We start from the raw sequence: 19,284 nt of genomic DNA, 5'->3' as shown, positions 1-19,284 counted from the left end.
ATCAATATAATTACTCCTACGATTTATGTGTCACACATAACTAACATTATTTATATGATACGTCTTTTTTATCTCGCAAAAAGTGAACCCACATCTTACTTAGGTGTTAGTCGTGTGAGACACATAACGTAAAAGGACAAAAAATGCTCTTAAACTATGTGAAATGAATACAAAATTTCTCCATTTATAGATAGGTCCAAAAATGCCCCTGTCGTCAATATTTTGATCCAAAAATACCTTTGTTGTTACTTAATGGTTCAAAATGTAATTTTTCCAATTACATTTTTTTTTCTGAACACATTCTTTACCTAATAATTTTTTGTTAGCAAATGTTTTTCCTACTTGAATTTGAAAAGAAATTTTAAAAAAACAAATATTTCTTATTTTATTAAGATTGTGTTTTATCGTCATCAATATAAAAATTAATGATAAATTTACTATAATCTCATCTATATATGACATATATTATCCGTTAAATTGTACATGAAGTTATTCTATTTTAATTGATAAAATGAGATTAAGAAGAAGAAAAAACTATATCCTACATTTTTATTAGTTAAAGTGATTTTAAAAGAATGAAAACAATAATATGGTTCTTTAAAAGCAATATTTTATCACGAACAAGATGTGTTTCAAAAGAAAAGAAATAATATATTTATTAGAAAAATGGCATTTTGGACCCATTTAGGAAGAATAACGATATTTCTGGACCAAACTATTAATAGCAAGAGCATTTTTGAATCAAAATATTAACGTCAAGGGCATTTATAGACCAAACTACAAACAAAGGATATTTTTATTCATTTTATATAATCTAAGGGCATCTTTGATCATTTCGTAAAATAAAGTTTTTCATGGATTGACTTGCAACAGCTATAGCCTATTAGATTATTTCAGTTCAATGGGCCCAAGTCCAAATCCAAATTCAAGAAAACCCATCCCGCAGGCCTCTACAGATTTTCCCTCCAAAAAGATCACGCTGCAAAGATGGAGCAATGGGAAGCACTGGATGTAGACGATTCCGATCTCCACTCTCTTCTTCGCCCTTGTAAGCGGCTCCACCAAAACCCTAATCCCTCCACATCTACTTCCACTTCATCTTCTCCGGCGCTTCTCACGCCGCCTTCTCGAACTCCAGAATCCTCACAACTAGAAAGTTCTCATAATCAGTTACAATCGCCGCCTCAACGCCTCATTCCCGGGCCGGCAGGTGCCGTACAAGCTGCCATGCTCCAACGAACTCACGATCGTCAATTTCATAGTTCCATTTCATCTCAAAGAGACAATCCGATACCTACGCAAGAGTATATTAGGAGAGCCGTCGAAAACTCTACGGAGTTCGACTACGATTTCCAATCCAATCCATGGCTTTGCGCTCTTGAGTTTGTTGGTATGTAATTTAGGGTTTTAGTCTTTACTTGGAGGTAGTACTATCATTTCGTATTATTGTTATTTATGGATTAGGTATACATGTATGTTTATTCAGGTGTGGAGAAGGGGAAAATTCCATGTACGCCATTGAGCTCTGTCAATAAATGCCTAGAAGCTGCTAGGGTCGATCAGGTATTTTCACATTTTTCCTACTGGGTTTATGGAACAAGGATTGGAAAAGTGAATACAGCAATGCTATTTTCCAGAAAGAAATAGGACAATAGTTGAATTAGTAGGCCCTAGAGGCCTGGACTGTATCACTACGAAAATTTCTGCAATAGCCTTACTCCTGGCAATTATTGTTTTCATAGGTTGTGGCAGTTGTTAAGTCTTGCACACAGAATGGTCTTGGTGGTCTGATGGTGACTTTGAAGGTATAGTTCTTTTGAGTATAATGTTGATATCAGTGAAAACAAGTTTGCAAGTTGCAACTGATTTGATTAGTTCCTAATTTAGGATCCTACAGGCTCAATTGGTGCTAGCATTCATCACAAAGTACTTGGTGAAAGTCAGCATGGAAAGGACATTTGCATTGGCGCCGTTTTGATACTGCAAAAGGTTCTTCCTGTTACAATTTTTCTTTCTTTCTTTGATAAGTTCAAACCATCCTCTCAACTCCTCTTCCCAGGAGTCAACAGTGGCCCTTTTCCTACTTGGATCCCTTTGGAACGAAGCCTCAATCTCTTGGTTGAAGGTGGAGGGTCCTTCCCACATTATGATATCTCACTTGTCTTCTCCCTGTTATATCTTCAGAGATCTCCGAAACATAATTGATGTGTAATATTTTCACATTACTTAAAAACAGCTGACCTAATTTTGGAATCCAGGTTGCAGTGTTTTGCCCTTCAAGCTCAGCATATTATCTTAACATAACACTCGCGAACCTGACAAAGGTGCGGATGCTAGCCTATTATTTTTGATAAGTCACATGCTTAGCTTACTATATGGAACAGAAATCATTACACCATACACTTCTTCCCCTTTACGTAATTTTGTGCTAACTGCAAAACTGAGATTACTTTAGTTCTAAGTCAAAAGTTGTGTTCTACAGATGAAAAACATGATTCCATTAGGAATGCTTTTGCATTTGATCATGAAGCTTCAATTAGAAGCACCAATTAAACAAACACTGAAAAACTGTATGTCATCAATGTCAATTAACCTCATTTCTTCTTAGTGCAACTCGCATAATTGGAGACAGTAGATATAGAAATGGATTTGGCGGAAGTCTGTTCTGAGGACTATCAGATCAATGATATTATCACCATATATTTGTTTCTAATCTCCATACATCTGTGTGCCTGAATTCTCTGCTTATGTGGTTATGCTACTTTGTCCATGTAATGGATTTATAGTTGCCTGAGACATGGTTCTGACAATATGTATGGGTATATCTTCCTTCATCCTGAGTTACCATTCTCTAGTACTCTCTCCCTCTCTCTTCTTTCCTCTTGGATACTACAATAGCTCAATATAAAATATCTGCAATTGGCAAAGGAATTATATGCAAGAGTTTTAGATCTTCACTTACCCATAAGGCTATTAGATGAAAACTACTGGAAGTTGGTGTTCTTTGTCTTGTTCCCTCTAATTTGATGTTCTACAGTGAGCACTTAGCGTCATATGCACTTCCACTAGGTACCACATAAGCTTCAAAATTCTATAAGAATGCTATAAAAACTTGTCAATCGTGTATCATAATTGATAAAGCGTTGAATATCCTCCTAAGATCTTTAAGTGCCTTACCTGCAGGTTTTCTGCAAGGAAAGTGGACCTCCATTAGTGAACAGCCTAACAGCATATGAAGTCAACTACAGTGATCCTGAAAGTGGTGAGGGTTGATTTTTCTTTTCTATCATGTACTATGGAAAGTCATTATACTAGGAGGATTTTCCTTAGACAGTTGCACTATCATTGGTTTATATTTTATAAGAAAGGTTTCTAGTATTCTGGCTAACTATTCATAAAATTTAGCAGCATTTGCCTCTGCTGGAAAATCTAGTGCACTGCAGATCACGGACAACGTTTCAATTGAAGATATCCTAGATGATAGGACCATAGAGTGTTCTGCAGGTGGAAATTTCCGTAGTGAGATTCAAATGGAGAAGGAAAATCAAGTTCCAGATAGCTACATATGCAACAACAGCAGTGGCCTTAAGAAGACCTCAGTTGATGAAAAAGAATGTCTCCAGCAGATACAGAGTAGTGTCAAAGGATTTGAAGGAACAGTCAGAAACAGAGGCACTTTTAATAAAGATAATAATCAGCAAATGGGAGAGAATCCTCAGGGAATTCTCACTCCGAGGAACAAAAGAGAGAGTCCAACAAAGAACCACATTGATCCAGTAATTCCAATTACTGATGAAATCAACAATCATAGACAGCCAATTGCTCCGAAAGTGGCACTGCCTCAATGGACAGATGATCAACTTGATGAACTGTTTGCTTGTGAGGATGATGATGAATGAACTATACAAAAAAGTTTGGTCGCTTTTTGTTTAGGTTGATGTTACTTCCAATTAACTCTAACAGTAGTACTCAAGATTCCTGTAAAGTGTGATCTAGTCCCTTCCGTTTCGACATTATCATCAGATGGAAAGTATAATGAAGAGCTTTATACTATATTTTGATGTACTGATTGCTGGGTGAGTGGTGAGACTGCAATGATAACCAGCTAAAGTCGCAGAGTCAATTTTGGTTTCAAGAATTGTGCAGTATCCTATATAATACACCAGATGTGCCTATTCATGTATCATAAGTACACACTTTTAAATTTATCCCGGAAAATATCACCCATTTTAAAAATAATTTCACATGTTAAACCTTTTGTTTTACCCTTCAGCACAAATATCTATTAACTTGGCCAGTAAACCATTTTTATTCAAACACCACGTCCTGTCAAATACTACGCCAAAATTGGTACAGAGGGAGTAGTGCTGACATCAAAAGCCTTGTAACGTTTAGGTTTCAGTACTCCAAATAATGTTTGTTCCAAAAATAATTAAATTGGTTATGTAGAACGATGAAGTAATAGCTCGAAAAGTTACAATTTGAATGCAATATCTACTAACAAAATTGCACTAGACATCAAAGCTCTAGTATATTTTTAAGCTGTAGCCGATATCTAAGGGGTCGCTCTTCATCTTCAAAGTACCACGTGAAAGAAAGAATTTTGACGCTTGCCTTCATTCCTCGTATTTTCAATCTTCCATTTATCATATTTCTGCTGAGATGACCTGCTTCGACACAGAAAGGGTCCAGCAACAGCAATCATTCTAAACATGTTTACCTTCTAAAGGAACTATGGAAACCACTTCTTCAGCCTGTCAGCAGACAGAGATGCTCTTTTGTTTGTTGGCTCAAGAACTAGTGCGTATCTGAAATCTGCAAAAGATAATAAGGAAAACTAGAGTGTTAAAGAACACTGCAAACAGTAGTTTTAGGATGGACAGGTCATCTATGAGTTCCCTAGAACACGTTTGTTCCAATGACTAGGTACAATTTTCTTCGAGCACAACCAAACCTTTCGCACATGTTTTCTTATTAAGAATCCAACTAAAGTAGTCCTAGTTGAATTAGACCTTCACAGACCATCCTAGACTACTTTTTTCCACAAATGTCCCTCAGGTGATGTGATTCAGCCGTAAAGTTTGCTCATTAAGGAAATAGGAATTAACAGCTGAAGTTGTTGAGACTCACCTTCAATTGCCTCTTTGTAGTAGCCCAGCATTTCTCGTGCCGTGCCCCTTCTTAAGTAAGCCTTGACATTCTGTGGAGAAGAAACAGCAAGAATGTTTCACCTCAGAAAAGCATATGAATCGTAGCAAGACCAAGATACTAGCAATTGAGAATCACAAGCTTCAAAAAGGAGACATTTGTATAGCATTACTAGCTTCTACCAGTCATCACTTTTTACCATGAAATGCAGAATACTCAAGTCCACAAATAAACCTCATTCCTCAAAGTCAAGCACAGTACCCAAAACCTTCTTCCCAGATCTCCCAAACCCCCAAAAGATAAAGTCGACCAATAATTAACTCTGTTTCTATCTCACATAAACCTTTTCCAGGATCACCAAAGCAATAGAATTTCTGAAGAGACTAGAAACTCAATCACACGACACACTAATAAACGCCGGGGAATAAGAAAACAATTTGAGCTATTTTCTGTAATGTGAACAGGTCACAATGAATGACACTGAAACATAAACTAGCAAAACACACGGGAGCTGGTGAGGTAGGAGACCACACCATTAATTTTTTTGAGTAAGGAAACAGTTGTATTAAAAGAAAAACTTACCACCAGTAAAGGTATTAAGAACAGAACTTTACAAATCCCAAAAGAGTATATCCATCTTTTTCCAAAAACCTTCAATCTTATACATTGCCTAATACACCTACCAGGTCTCCTATTCCCTCCTTCCCCCCACCACACACACATTCCATCTACACCAAACGAAAAAGAACAAACTAAGATAGCTAGGAGGGCCCACCTTCTTATCAAGATCAATGGCTTTACTGCTATCAGCTTCGGCTTGGAGGAAACTGGAAAAGAAAACTAAAAATTAGAATATACGAATTTCACAAACACGGTAACAGAAATGGGGGAAAATGGAGAAACAAATTACTTTGCCATCTCCAAATGAGCTGCAGCCCTGTTGCTAAAGTATGTTGCACTGTTACCATTGAGTTTGATAGCCTCTGTGTAGAAGCCAATGGCTTTCTGCCACTGTTTCTCTTTAAAGGCTTGATTACCCTGTGAAAAATCATATCGTATAAGAACCAAAGCTGTGAATATTAAAGGAGCTCCAAAATAAACCAAAAAAATGACAGAACAAAGCAATAGTGAAGGTGCATTAGCAGAATAGCCAGCTTGTCACTTTCACTAGATAATTATAAGTTTCTAACTCCTGAGCTCTAATGTTATTTCAAATTTGTCAATCAAGCTGACTACTGGGCTCGGCATTGCTCCAAGCTTAACATCACTGAGTTCCTGCCCTTAGGCTTATGACTCCATACTATAATTCTTTCACACCCAGCTAAATGACTGAAGAAACCTGGTCACATCAACTTATTCCTTTCCAGAATTCTGTCAGATAGGATATACAACACTTATTTGCTAATGTTCCCTAATTGAGGATGAACCCACATAACTGATATAGTGTGCTAAGGGGATCTTCAGTCTGCCTAAATTCTTTTATTTTGGTATGCTAAGGATTCATCTACAAATCCTTGCCCTGACAAACAGTTTCAGGCTTTCAGCACTGGAAAAAATAAAATAATGGGCATCATGCAAATGCTAATCTCTTGTGTAAGCACCAGGGTACTGTGCATCAAAAGAGAAAGGCTTGATGCCGAAAAGTGAGGTAGTTTAGGAATACAAGTGAGCAGTGACAGGCTCAAGAAAAAAACATCAAGCAAACAAGCACAGAAACTTGATCCCAGGTACATTTAGTATGCATAGACTATAGCAGATAAAGTTGACTGATGAATATGGCGATCTCAACATTCAAGAAATAGACAGCAATGTCACGCAAAAAAATCCACAGCAGATTATCCTTTGTGTACCTTTTCTTTAGCCATTTCGGCAGATGTTTCCTTGCTCAAGGCATTACCAGATGCTGATGATTTTGTGGCTAATTCTGCCTGTTCCTGGAGATCTGCATACATGGTCTGTATGGTGTCGAGCAAAAATCTGTCACCTCCCTGCCTTGCTACAAAGGACACAGAAATTGGGCATTTATCATGAAATCCCACTGGCACGCAGACCTACAGTAGGGAAGCATATAGGATTAGAGAAGTCTGATTCAATGCTGGGTTGATCAACTACTTGAGGCCAATTTAAATTTCTGTGTGCTTGGGGTCCAGAAGCACCAGAGAGAGTCATTCACCTGACAGCCACCTGACATGCTAGCTATGCTTGAAAATGAGCATGACCTAATCTGATAGTCCTCAGATTGAATCTCCTTTGCACCAGTCTTTGGAGGAGGCTCAGCAACTGTGGGGATGACCAAAATTCCATCATCCTATTGAAATAGTTAATTTTAGAAAGATTAAGATGACAGCATAAGACAGAAGATATCAAGATACTACTCCAGTATGATTACTTTAACATAATAATAGCAGGGAAACAACAGCAGCAACTTCATTAAATTAGCTGAGATTGAGATATTTAGTCAGGTAGATACTAGGCTCTGCCATTAAAAATATGTATATAGATCATGCATGGCTCAATGTTATATTCTCAGATAACATTTCGTTAAACATGAAACAGTTTTTTCCCTAAGAGGGTTATGAAATTTACATCAGGTTCAGCATCAAAAGGCAAGAAAAGCATCATTCTGGTAGGTTTGCTATAAATGTCACCTATTAATGTAGTGATCCTATCGTGTTTAACAGATATTCAGCCTCATTAATATACTCCATTTGATATTGTAAATAACAAAGAAATGTTTGCCAATTAATGGTCAAAAGGGGTCTTAAATGTTACCAACTAACCTTTACAGTATGATATGATGAAGTACTAACTGAAAGTCATAAATCCTTATAGACAAGCATTTCTGTGAAGGGTTTTCCACCAAATCAAGGGGTAGGTTGGAAAGAAAACGGGCAGTCCCATCATAAGAACATCAACTTAACATATACTACTACTCCCTCCGTTTCACAAAGAATGATCTAGTTTGACTTGGTACGAAGTTTCAAAAAATAAAGAAGACTTTGAATCTTGTGGTCCTAAATTAAAGTTATGTCAAATGTACAAAATTGCCCTTTAATCTTGTGGCCTTAAACATGCCACGTGGTAAACTGAAATTAAAACGTTACCAAAAAAAGAAAGAGGTCATTCTTTTTTAAACAGACTAAAAAAGAAAGGAGGTCATTCTTTTTGAAACGGAGGGAGTAATACTTATTCAAGGGATAGGTTGGAAAGAAATCAAGCAACCCATTATAAAAAAACAACACCAACTAAATGAACCCAGTACTACTTACTTTCAAAAGATCATTTAGAGCTGAGCGCATTTCGTTCCTAATTGCATGGCAGCTATCAATATTTGTATCTGTGATTTCAAGCGCACCTTGCATTTGGGAAGAAATAACAGGGTCCAGATTGGGCTTTGCAGCATTGATCCACTCCAGATGATTTTGTTTGAACTCGTGTCTGTGAACAAACAATAAAAACTAAATTTAGATATGTGAATTACCACACTCAAAAAAATTAAATTTAGAAGGTAAATTACCACTTAACAGAGATACCAGGAAGATCACTTATGTGTACATTAGAAGCACCAAAAATAGATGAGACAGAGTAAGATAGAAATACAATAGAATTTTCTTGGTCAAAAGCTCATAACATGTATAGAACCCCAACCCTCTCAAGCAAGTAGGTGACCAAATATATATAATTTAAAATGTGGCCAAAACGAACACAAACAAGATAATGTCATGACTACTTTTGCAAGCTTCCATCAGAGAACGTACTCCAAGCTTCAAACCAGTAATAATTGTGCCTAGTGATCTCTGTGGCATCAACCTACATCTCACCTCCTAAGCATATGCATAGCATATGCTAGCAAATTTGTTGATGAAGATTTTCTTTCACCATTGAACTTTTTGTCAGCAAACAGTTTTAAGCTTGGAACTTTTGAGTTTAAATAGGCTTCCAGATTCTCATGTCTTAGGATTTGTCCTGCAAGAGGTGATTTTCAGAAGGGGTGTAAAAAAGAAAAATCTCATCAGATGCACAGACTACAAACACATACTTCCAAACAGCTTTTCGACAGCTTTGGTCACTGCTTGACTGACGCGATCACCAGGAGACTTTAGTAACTGAAAGCAATCATCAGCTATCACAACATTCCTTGGATTACGTTGAGCAGCAAATGGAACCTGCAGCAGCACATGCCCGACACGGCGCAATATGCTGGGATCTCTTGCAAACCATCCTGCAGTTGGTCCAAATTCACTAAAAGCTAAACATAGAACACCAGATAAAACTTATGTTGCTCGGACTCTTCAAAAATGTCAACGGGTGCGTGTCCGATTCTCCAAAAGTAGTGTATTTTTGGAAAAATTGACACGGGTGCGGCATCGAAAGTGAAGAGTCCGCGCAACTTAGGATAAAACAACATATGGCATTCAACTTAATTATTTTATAAAATCCATATATACCTAGATTATATTCCAGACTTAACAATAGCAATATAAAATGTTCATCAAGAGATTCCGACATGGTGACCTACATCTCTCCCACCTTCAACCCTATCCCCAGAAGTCAATGGTCCTTCCCATACTGCTCCCTTGGGTTGGAGGTGGAGAGTGACTTTTACTCGAGGATATCCAATACAAATCCTGTACTGACCAGTATCATGTCAGATTGCTGACACCAGTATTCCGGGGATGAAGGATCCAATTAACATAGATACCGAGTTACCAACACATCCAAAGGCCACAAAAAGACAAGATATAAAACCTAATGGACTTTTAGTTTAAGTCATCCCCATCCCCATCGCGTTCTCGATTCTTTTTTAAAATGAAGTGAACATTTAAATTAAACCATTAACAGTCAATCTCATTGTTTCAACCAAAATGACTCGAGAACTCATAACTTTCATGCAGTGTTATCGAAGGCGAAAAGCGCAAAAAACTCTTAAGGTCTGAGAGGGCTTTAAGCGCAAAGCGCAAATAGAGTATGGGCTTTAATGAAAAAAGGCGCAAACGGAGAAAAGACCACAAATATATATATATATATATATATATATGTTTAGTCCAAGACTAATAATTATAAATATGAATGACAAATATACGACCAAAGAAATTGAACTTTTTTTATGATAAAGTGAAATATCAATTATTTAATGTCACTTCTTCCTAGGAGGCTCATTGGCAAGGAAATGTTTGCCTTAGAACCTTGATGACAACACTAAAGCGCACATAAAGCAAGGCGAAGCGCTCAACATGATTTGAGCCTCGCTTCAGGGCTTAAGCGCGCCTTTGATAACACTGCTTTCATGTCATTCACTGGTAGCTTATATATAATATTTACTCAGCAAGTAGCACTAGAAGAACCAAGAGGAATATATAAAACCAAAAGACGAGCAGATAATTCAAACCCCAAACAAAAAGACAACTTTTTTTCATATCAAAAGGATATGACTCTTAGTACAGTGACATAATACCAACATGTCAGGCTCAAAAAGACTCCGCAAAAAAAAAGGATTAAGTGAAGGTGAAAGATGTTAAGTTGAACTGAAGATGGCATGGACATACATACCAACTGTGTCAAGACTAGCTGAAACAGGAATTATGCCGGTGTGAGAAACTGTCCCATGAGATGGCCGAAACCCTAAAACTCCACAGTATGCGGCAGGTACTCTCACACCTCCAACAGCATCAGTACCTGGATCACAGATGGTACTGTCTTAGAAGAGCTTATCAGTTATTACCCTGTATTCATTTCGTATAAACCTGATGAGCTAAAGTGAAAAAAGAACCTGTCAATAAAACCAGCATAATATATCTATATTCAACAAGCATGCTTTTCTTCTTGATTGTTTCTTTTAAATTTTGCGGCAAAAAAAATAAATATTAAATGAGGTCAAGGAAGTTTGTGCTTCTCTTGAACGTTACCTTACCATCATTGAAGTCCAAACTCATGGTAACTTGTCTTAATCACTTTATTACCTAAATCAATCAGTTGCTGCTATACTTGGTCAAAATAGAAGTTAGACCATCTGAATCGAGATCGAGTTAGAAGCTTCATTAGATAGCCTGTCCACTTACATAGAAAGTGATACTTCTAAGTTTCTAACAACAACTAAAAGATGTTGCAGATTTCAAATGTTCAGGAGGATGTACACCAGCCAAAGTCCAAGGGGCTCGTTCTTTATATTGTGACTCAAAATTTACCTAAATGGCAATGCATACTCAAACCACAAAATGATAACCGATGGACAAAGTGATTTTGAGACGCAAAAGAACTCACCCAAAGAAAAATCAACAAAATTTGCAGCCACAGCAACAGCAGCCCCACTAGATGACCCTCCAGGAATCTGTGCAGGAGCGGCTGGATTTGTTGGAGTATCAAAATGTATCTGTTCACCACTAATACTGCAAAGTGAAGATGACAAGAATGATCAACATCACGAGAAGGATTCTAAATTGCAGCATAAATATGTGTAACATGACACAAATGGAAATCATCCGTTGCCAAAGGATCAAGAAATCCAGGATCCTACCAATTTTAGAAAAGAGTTCTAATTTTAACCAGTGGAAAGTTCAGAAACAAACCCAAATGCCATGTCATCTACAACAGTTCTTCCAGTACATGTGGCTCCTCCTTCAACAAGTGTGGTGACCACGGTGGACGTCTGACTAGCAGGTTCGTGAGTCCTTGACCAGTCTGGGTTCCCAAACCCTGTCACAAATCCATTGACATCGAATCTGGACAATCAAAATTCGATATGACTTCAGTAGTTCTAAAATAAGTAAATGAATTTCGAGTAGAGAACGAGACAAGTAAATGAAACATGAGAAATAGTAACTCAAAAATGATAAAAGACAAAATTGAGAAGGCCTATATTATACTCTCCATCCTAGCGTATAAATCAGCAATAGTAACTCAAAAATGATGAAGACAAAATTGTCAGCATACAGAACTATGTAATTTCCAGAATCTAGTTGAAACAAGACTATTCATTTCAGCCATCAAGGGCAGAATCCAAACCTCACACTCAAGGAAGACTGGTTATACAGTTACAACTTACAAAACCAAACATCAACTGCACCTCAATCTCAAATTATTAAACAGTGGACTTTGGTAATCAAAATCCTCTATTTTCATATCAAATCCTCTTTATTTGATTTTTCTGTATTTGAGTATAAAAATTAAATCTTTTTTGGTTGGTGGGTCGAGTTTTACAATAAGTCTAATAGTTAGAAGAAAAATTTACGTACTACAAAAGAAACAATAACAAGAACAAAAACTAGAGCTCCCAATTCTCTGGAAATAAGAAGCTTACACATCGGATATGGCAAAAGAAAGACCAGTCAGAGGATGAGGAGCTTTAGGTGGAGGAGGCTGAGGCGGTGGCAGAAGCTTTAGACGTTCAACAAAGGCTCCAAAGTCAGCTTTAACAGCTTTTTTTAGCTTTCTGGTCATTATGAGTATTCCAGCCAATCCTAATCCCAACAAAACCCATAAATTTGCTGACTGTGACGCCATTTTTTCACCAATGAACTCTCTATTGGATTACTGTATTTGCTCAAAGATTGAATTTTTTGTAGCGACGCTCAGTTTGGGGGTTTGTTTATAATACTTTCTTGGATTGTTCTTTCGTACAGGGGAGTGGGGGTGAGGATAGAGCAGTGGAAACCTAAAAAGAAGGTAACATTCAGCTGGGAATGGGATTCAAGAAGTTGAAGGGAATTGTGAATCTTTTATCTTTTATGTATATTAGCATAAAAGGTATGAAATTTTCGCAAATGTTACAGGATGACCCACTAAGTTTCGCCTATATTTAGATAAGCCCCGTTTCTTTGGAAAATATTTGTAAATTATTAATAGGTAGACTGTGTAATCTTGGTTCAACTGAAATCAACTACCACCTTTTATTTATGACAGAACATATAGTAAGTAATTATATTTTATATTAATTATTTCGATCTTTGTGCATTACAAAAATAGCAAGAGAAATGGATAATTGACTAATTAATTATTTTTTTATTTTTCAATCATTATTTCGCTACTCGATCAATATTTTAATCAATATTAAAGCTATTTGAATACACACGAATAATGTATATAAAGAAAATATTTTATGAAGATATTTTTCATCAAAAAAATGAAAAATAACTTTCTATTTTCTTTTTATGATGAAGAGGTAATGTATGGGTTCACAATTACACCTTTGCATATTAATATCAAAATGCTAAAAAGATAATTACATTGCTTTATGATTCTACTAATTTATATGCGACTGTCCTTTTTTTTTTATGACAAGGGAAACCCGCAGCCGCTACCCTTTGGGTGCGCACAGGGTAAAACCTCCGCTCCTATGCAATAGCTCGCAAACCACATAGAAGAGGTAACCCGCACTAGGCAAGCTCGATGCGACGAGCTCGACCCAGAAGGCAAACCCCTTGCTTTCGCTGGCAAGGGGTTTCAAACTTGAGACCTCCAACATGGAAGTCCCAAGCCCAAACCACCTCCGACTGTTCTTAATGATTGTAAGTATCTTATTTAATTGTTGGGTGATCTGTCATTGTTCTATATTTATATAGAGCAAAATAATCTTGATAGATAAACTAGCATATATGACTACGTAAAAATATTAACATCAAATATAATACAGATTTTTAGAATCTTCTTTCTTTAACTATTTCAAAAAATAAATAGCTTAAACAAGTATACAAGCCACATAAGAAACAATCAATAATGTCATAATTTAATCTGTAACCTTCATTAGCAGATTTATTTTTAATGATTTCCTAATTTTCCGAGAGATACTAATGAAATCACATTTTGGAACACATGCTCCTGCTGCCCACTTGGCTTCTACTATAGCATGTACTACTACTAATAATTGTGTTAGGCCAATTTCTGGTATATTTTTAAATTTTGATTTAGCTAGACTTTATAATATTACAATATTTATGTTGCACGTAACTTTTTTTTGTAATTTATGTTATATTAGATGAATATATAAACTAAGTTTTTTATGACTATGTTAACTTTTAATACCATACTATTTATTTCCATCAATATCAAGACATTATTACTTGTAAAAATAATGAAGCTCATACAGAATTTTTTCAAGAGGGACGAAGGTGCAAATACCTTTTCTTTTCTGTTTTTTCTTTTCACCCCCTTATATTTTTTCAATTGCTGATCTCATTTGAACTCCAAAACCCTATCAAAAACCCTCTACTTTCTTCAACCTCAGCTGCCATGGTTTTCTGAAAAAAAAAGCTTAAAATGTCAGCTTCTAGATTGTTCTTTCTCCTTGGAGCCTCTACTGTTCGTAACTGTAACAAGCCTGCGAATATCTCCTCTCCATTCTCTCCATTTCGCTTCACAAAGCCATTGCTATCCCCTGTTGTACGGTTCCGCAGTTACAATTGTATCTCAGCTACAATCGAGACCAATACAATCGAACCATTGGTCAGTCCTAAAAATCATCCATGGCCAGAATGGGTTGCTTTCGTGGACCGTTTGAAAAGCAAAGGATACATTACAGAAAAAAGTTCGAGCACGGGTGAAGACGGTGACGGGAGTATTTATACGGATATGAATTTGTTGAAAGATGCATGCCTTAACTTCTCTCGCGACCGTTCAGACATTTTCAAGTGAGAAAGCTACTGCTTTTTTAAAAAAAACATTGTAGCAGTTATAGTATACCTTGTTCGTCAATGAAATTAAGTAAAAGGGTAAGGAATAAATGTGTTACAGTTTTGAAAGATGCAAATTAAGAAACTTATAGGCTCCAAAAAATGGAACTTCCTTTGAACGATTAAATGGTACTAATATATTTGTTGTCTCCCATTTGGCTAAGTTTGCTGGTAGAAACATGAAATTTTGAGTTTTTGAAGTTGTGTTAGGACATACATTTTAATTGAAGAAAATTTGAAGTGTTGTGAGTGGAAGTTAAGTTTCAGAGCCAAATGCTAGCTTAGTTTTCTAAATTTGAAGAGGCTAGAACAAAAAAGGAAAAAAGTGGATAATGATGATAATAAAGGCCCATGAAATAACCCATTTTGCTGGGAAGTTGTCTATATTGGTTGTCAGAAACTTTTCTAAGTGTTAGCTTCTCGAGGAAAATCATAGACCTTAATATCTGTTGAGACTATGTTTTACAATTCCCACCTTGCCTGAGATTATGAAGGGATTTGTTATACTTTGCAGAAAGCTGTCCACCCAAGATATGCAGAAAGTTGTGGAAAAGGGCTGTCCTAATCTATTCAGGAAGGTTGTTAACTCTGCGAAAAGGTTAAGGATTCATCTAAACCTCGATGAAGGAGAGGTGAGTTGCCTTTTAAATTATTAGATGTCCTTGCTTTTGAATTTCTTTTTCATGGTCAAGTTAGATTGATTGCAGTTCAAGGGTCATTTGACTTCTCTCTGTGAATGTATTCTTTGAGGTTTTATGTAAGGAGCTTACTTGCAGGTATGTGGTGCTTGCAATTTCCGTGGATCATGTGATAGGGCTTACTTGATATTAAAGGAGTCTGAGGGTGTCGCACGTACTGTAGATATTGTGCGAGTCTTGCTTGTTTATGCATTCGATTCTGCGGTTATATCAGGTGGAGCAATGCCTCCTGGTAGCGAGCTTATCGAGGTATCTGCAAGACAATTGCTCTCAGAGTTGGTTGAATTAAGTGAGACACCTATTGATCCTGATCATCCAACACCTGCCCCCAAGGCTTCTCCAAGAAAGAAACAGTCTGTTGACTCAAGGACAGATGGTCTGGAAGATGTTGAAATGAAACGAAGAGATTTAACTGGTCTTGAGTAAGTTTTCTTGGAGTTTATAATGATTCTTTTTCTTAAAAAGAAAATACTGGACTTCTTGCAAGGTATAATGGAACTTATACACATTGATTTTAATAGTGTAACTTATATGCCTTTATATCAATATTTTAAGAGTCCTTTTGATATAATATAACTTGTACGTCTCTTATTCTGGACTACAAAGATGTAGGCAGGACAGCATTAATTTTATCTAACTTGATTAACCATAGGACACACCCATTGTTAAAAATGTGTGGGATTTTATGCTTTTCCTGTAATTTTTCCCTTCATCCAGAAGCTCCAATTTCATCCAGCTATTTAAAGATGTGTGGGCTTTTATGTTCTACTATATCAAATTCGAACGTTTGTTGTATAACTGTTAACTAATACATGCAAATTGCGCAATTCAGCTTAAACTTTAAGCGGCCAAGGATAAGGTGTTGTAAGTTTAGAAAATTAGTACCATACTGGTGTGGAGTGCAGATATGGTGGTTACTGCTACTATTGTGTTCAGTGGCTGCTCATACTGATTTATTCAAGTGAATAATCACACTTCTACCTCATAAAAAAATGCACCTGTAAGATGTTTTGAGTTTTGATTTGAAGATTTCATGTTTCCTATTTTATGATTTTTCTTGTTGCTTATAAGCTAAAAAATGCATTGGGATGGGATACATTGTTATATTCTAAGATGAATATTTTGATGCTCACTGGAAATGCACCATGCTTCTCTGTAGGGGTGAAATGTCTAAAAGAAATGTTGAAATGAAGCAAGGAGATTGGGTCTGTCCGCAGTAAGTTCTCATTTACCTTTGGGATTCTTGATACATTGTCTGCATGTTTATTTGTGTTTTACCTGTATATTTGATATGTACTCTATAATTCTATCAAGTATTATTAGGGACTTCAAAATCAAGCTTTCCATTGAATGAATGGTCTAAAGGACCCCCACTTTTAATTTTTGGGGGCATTTAGTAAGCTCTCCACCTTTTTGCTGTTTTCCCACCAAATATATCTATATATCTTCTTAGAGCTTCAGGCAACTAAATTCTCTTTCCTTTTGTGAATGACAAAAATTTCAGTTGATATATCAGAAAGGGCTCACTGAGTTGACTTCTCTACGTGTTTGTTTTTTTCTTATCCTGTGGACTTTTCTGATGCTAGTAAATGGATTTGGAAATAGAAAAGGCATTTTTGATTTGCTAACTGTGCTTATAACAAACAAATTGTGTTAAGTCTTTTCACTGATTGAATTATCATAGTCCCCATTTTCCGTTTCCCTTTTTAATTTGATTTGGTAACCTTCTTTTAGGCCCACCACCAAAACCTCCAGCCACTGCCATTCTCTGGGCAACAGTGGGTTTTCCACCTTCCCACCCCCATTGGTGACTTGAACGCCCTACCTAATGGCTAAAGTTGAGGAGCTCTACCATTAGAGCAACTCTCCCTCGTCCTCTTTTTTTCTTCCTTTCTCTAGTGTTACTTCCTTGTGCTCATGTTCCTGGCATGTACTGATATTGACTTGCTGCAGGTGCACTTTCATGAACTTCGCACGCAATGCACAGTGCCTGAGATGCAAATCAAAAGGACCTAGTCGAGATGCTCCTGTGGTTAAAGAAATGAAAAAGGGAGATTGGAATTGCCCACAGTATGTTGCATCATATGATTTACTAGCTGTTTATAAAAATCTCAGTTTATCCAAAAAAAAATAAATCCTACAGTTATGAAGCATTAAAACCCCACTTGTCAGATTATATAGTTTCAAAGATGATGACTCCACTATGGATATCAAGAGTGCCTTCTTCCTTTTATAACTCTAGTCTGAGCTATTGAATTCACTGGCCTACTATAAATATAACCGAGCACTAACAGCTTAAAAAGTGACTTTGAAATATACTTATCTTTTTTTTGAATTCTCAAAAATAAATAAATATACTCATCTTTTCTCTTGATAAACTAATGTTAGTTTGCTTTATACATGCACGTATACCTACTGCAATATCACATTGTACGCTTATGATTAGGAAAAACTTACTCTTTTATAATCTGAGAACAATAAAAGATCTTATTGTCCTGCACACGTTGTCTTTATGGCCTTCCAACTTGTTTTCCCTTCTCCTTTTCAGTGGTGTTAGTTCTCAGTTCTCGTCATTTTTTTTTTGGTCTCTGTAGATGTACCTTCATGAATTTTGCTAGCAATACCAAGTGTTTACGCTGCCAAGAGCAGCGTCCCAAGAGACAGCTGAATCCTGGAGAATGGGAGTGCCCCTCGTGAGTAACTTTTGTTGATTCTGCATGTCTCTGTTTTGTGGATTCTACTCATCATACTTCTGGATTCTTGTACAGATGTGACTTCTTGAACTTCAGAAGCAACATGGCCTGCAAGAAGTGCACTTGTGAACGTCCCAAAGATGCAAAGACACAGTCAAAATATGAGCAGCAACTTTGGACAAAGCCTTACTAATGTAGCTAAAGATCACAGCTCATACAGTCGGTTGAGGATATCATCACAACAAAAAATAGTTAGACACAGCTTTTTGGTGCTTCAGGTGAGTGGATATGGCAATGGGAATAACATATTTCTTCCTCTCGATGTTACTTTAGCAATTAAGAGATGTTTGTGAAGTTTTAATTTATTTTTTCGTGAAAATAGTTTGTAATTATAACATACTGTAGAATCTAATAAACAGTGTTTCATGGCCACTTTTTTGTTTTTTTTAAGTGTAAGAATATATTGATTTATGGGTTAATCTGTTCTTCTGGAAATTTGTTGTATGTGGGAGCATATCCAGAGTTTCCTAGAGTTTTTAACTTTTTACTTTCCTCTGTTTCAGTTTGTTCACTTTGTCTTCCGCGTGATGAATTAAGAACAGAGGCAGATACAATTGATAATAGTAATAAAAAGAGAATCATACAAATACTGTGTCATCCAAAACGTCTTAAAGCTTTTGATTGAATAGAACTGAGCAACATCTCAGGGACAATCTAAAAAGAAAACGGACAAGGCTTAAACATGCTATACATGAACCAGAACTTATGAACTTTAATTAGGAAATTTAACTGCCTCAAGTGTTGTACACAATCTATCACCTAATGATTTCATTCAGAAGTAAGAAAGATGCCTGGATCAAACTTGCGTGAAACTCGATTATTTCACTGTCTGTTGCGTTAGATAGCTCGAAAATTGGCAGAGCGGATTATTCAAATTTGTCACCATAATTACTATTCTGAAAATAATTTCCCATGACAAAATAAGAACAATGAAGGAAATTCCCAACCGTTTGGCCAATCATGCTCTTAATTAAATTGGGAGTGAGTCAAATTTATTTTATTTTTTTGGTACTGTAAGTT

At 36.4% G+C, this 19,284-nt stretch overlaps 3 protein-coding genes across 3 annotated transcripts; 2 read left to right on the top strand and 1 right to left on the bottom strand.

The window, feature by feature from the left end:
• The first annotated feature begins 942 nt into the window (after window positions 1–942).
• On the top strand, window positions 943–3,990 carry LOC125832065 (uncharacterized). Its single transcript, XM_049511200.1, has 7 exons — window positions 943–1,390; window positions 1,487–1,563; window positions 1,743–1,805; window positions 1,888–1,989; window positions 2,259–2,324; window positions 3,184–3,262; window positions 3,406–3,990. Exons 1-7 carry the CDS (start codon window positions 988–990, stop codon window positions 3,897–3,899), a joined length of 1,284 nt encoding a protein of 427 aa, XP_049367157.1. The 5' UTR covers window positions 943–987; the 3' UTR covers window positions 3,900–3,990.
• Window positions 3,991–4,283: 293 nt separating this feature from the next.
• LOC125832063 (outer envelope protein 64, chloroplastic) lies at window positions 4,284–12,841 on the bottom strand. Its single transcript, XM_049511195.1, has 13 exons — window positions 12,446–12,841; window positions 11,715–11,867; window positions 11,410–11,534; window positions 10,699–10,824; window positions 9,188–9,370; window positions 8,970–9,114; window positions 8,418–8,586; window positions 7,322–7,456; window positions 6,999–7,199; window positions 6,059–6,186; window positions 5,924–5,975; window positions 5,131–5,200; window positions 4,284–4,815 (listed from the first exon to the last, which is right to left on the bottom strand). Exons 1-13 carry the CDS (start codon window positions 12,646–12,648, stop codon window positions 4,733–4,735), a joined length of 1,773 nt encoding a protein of 590 aa, XP_049367152.1. The 5' UTR covers window positions 12,649–12,841; the 3' UTR covers window positions 4,284–4,732.
• A 1,473-nt stretch (window positions 12,842–14,314) lies between these two features.
• On the top strand, window positions 14,315–18,707 carry LOC125832561 (zinc finger protein VAR3, chloroplastic). The gene is made up of 7 exons (XM_049511742.1): window positions 14,315–14,771; window positions 15,328–15,445; window positions 15,590–15,933; window positions 16,671–16,727; window positions 17,465–17,581; window positions 18,106–18,204; window positions 18,280–18,707. The coding sequence occupies exons 1-7, from the start codon at window positions 14,401–14,403 to the stop codon at window positions 18,395–18,397; spliced, it is 1,224 nt and encodes a 407-aa protein (XP_049367699.1). The 5' UTR covers window positions 14,315–14,400; the 3' UTR covers window positions 18,398–18,707.
• Window positions 18,708–19,284: the final 577 nt, after the last annotated feature.

The sequence above is a fragment of the Solanum verrucosum genome, unplaced genomic scaffold, assembly GCF_900185275.1.
Source record: "Solanum verrucosum unplaced genomic scaffold, falcon-dt-bn FXZP01000009.1, whole genome shotgun sequence".
Classification (NCBI taxonomy): domain Eukaryota; kingdom Viridiplantae; phylum Streptophyta; class Magnoliopsida; order Solanales; family Solanaceae; genus Solanum; species Solanum verrucosum.
The sequence above is the reverse complement of the archived record's forward strand: the minus strand, read 5'-3'. Positions and strand labels throughout refer to the sequence as shown.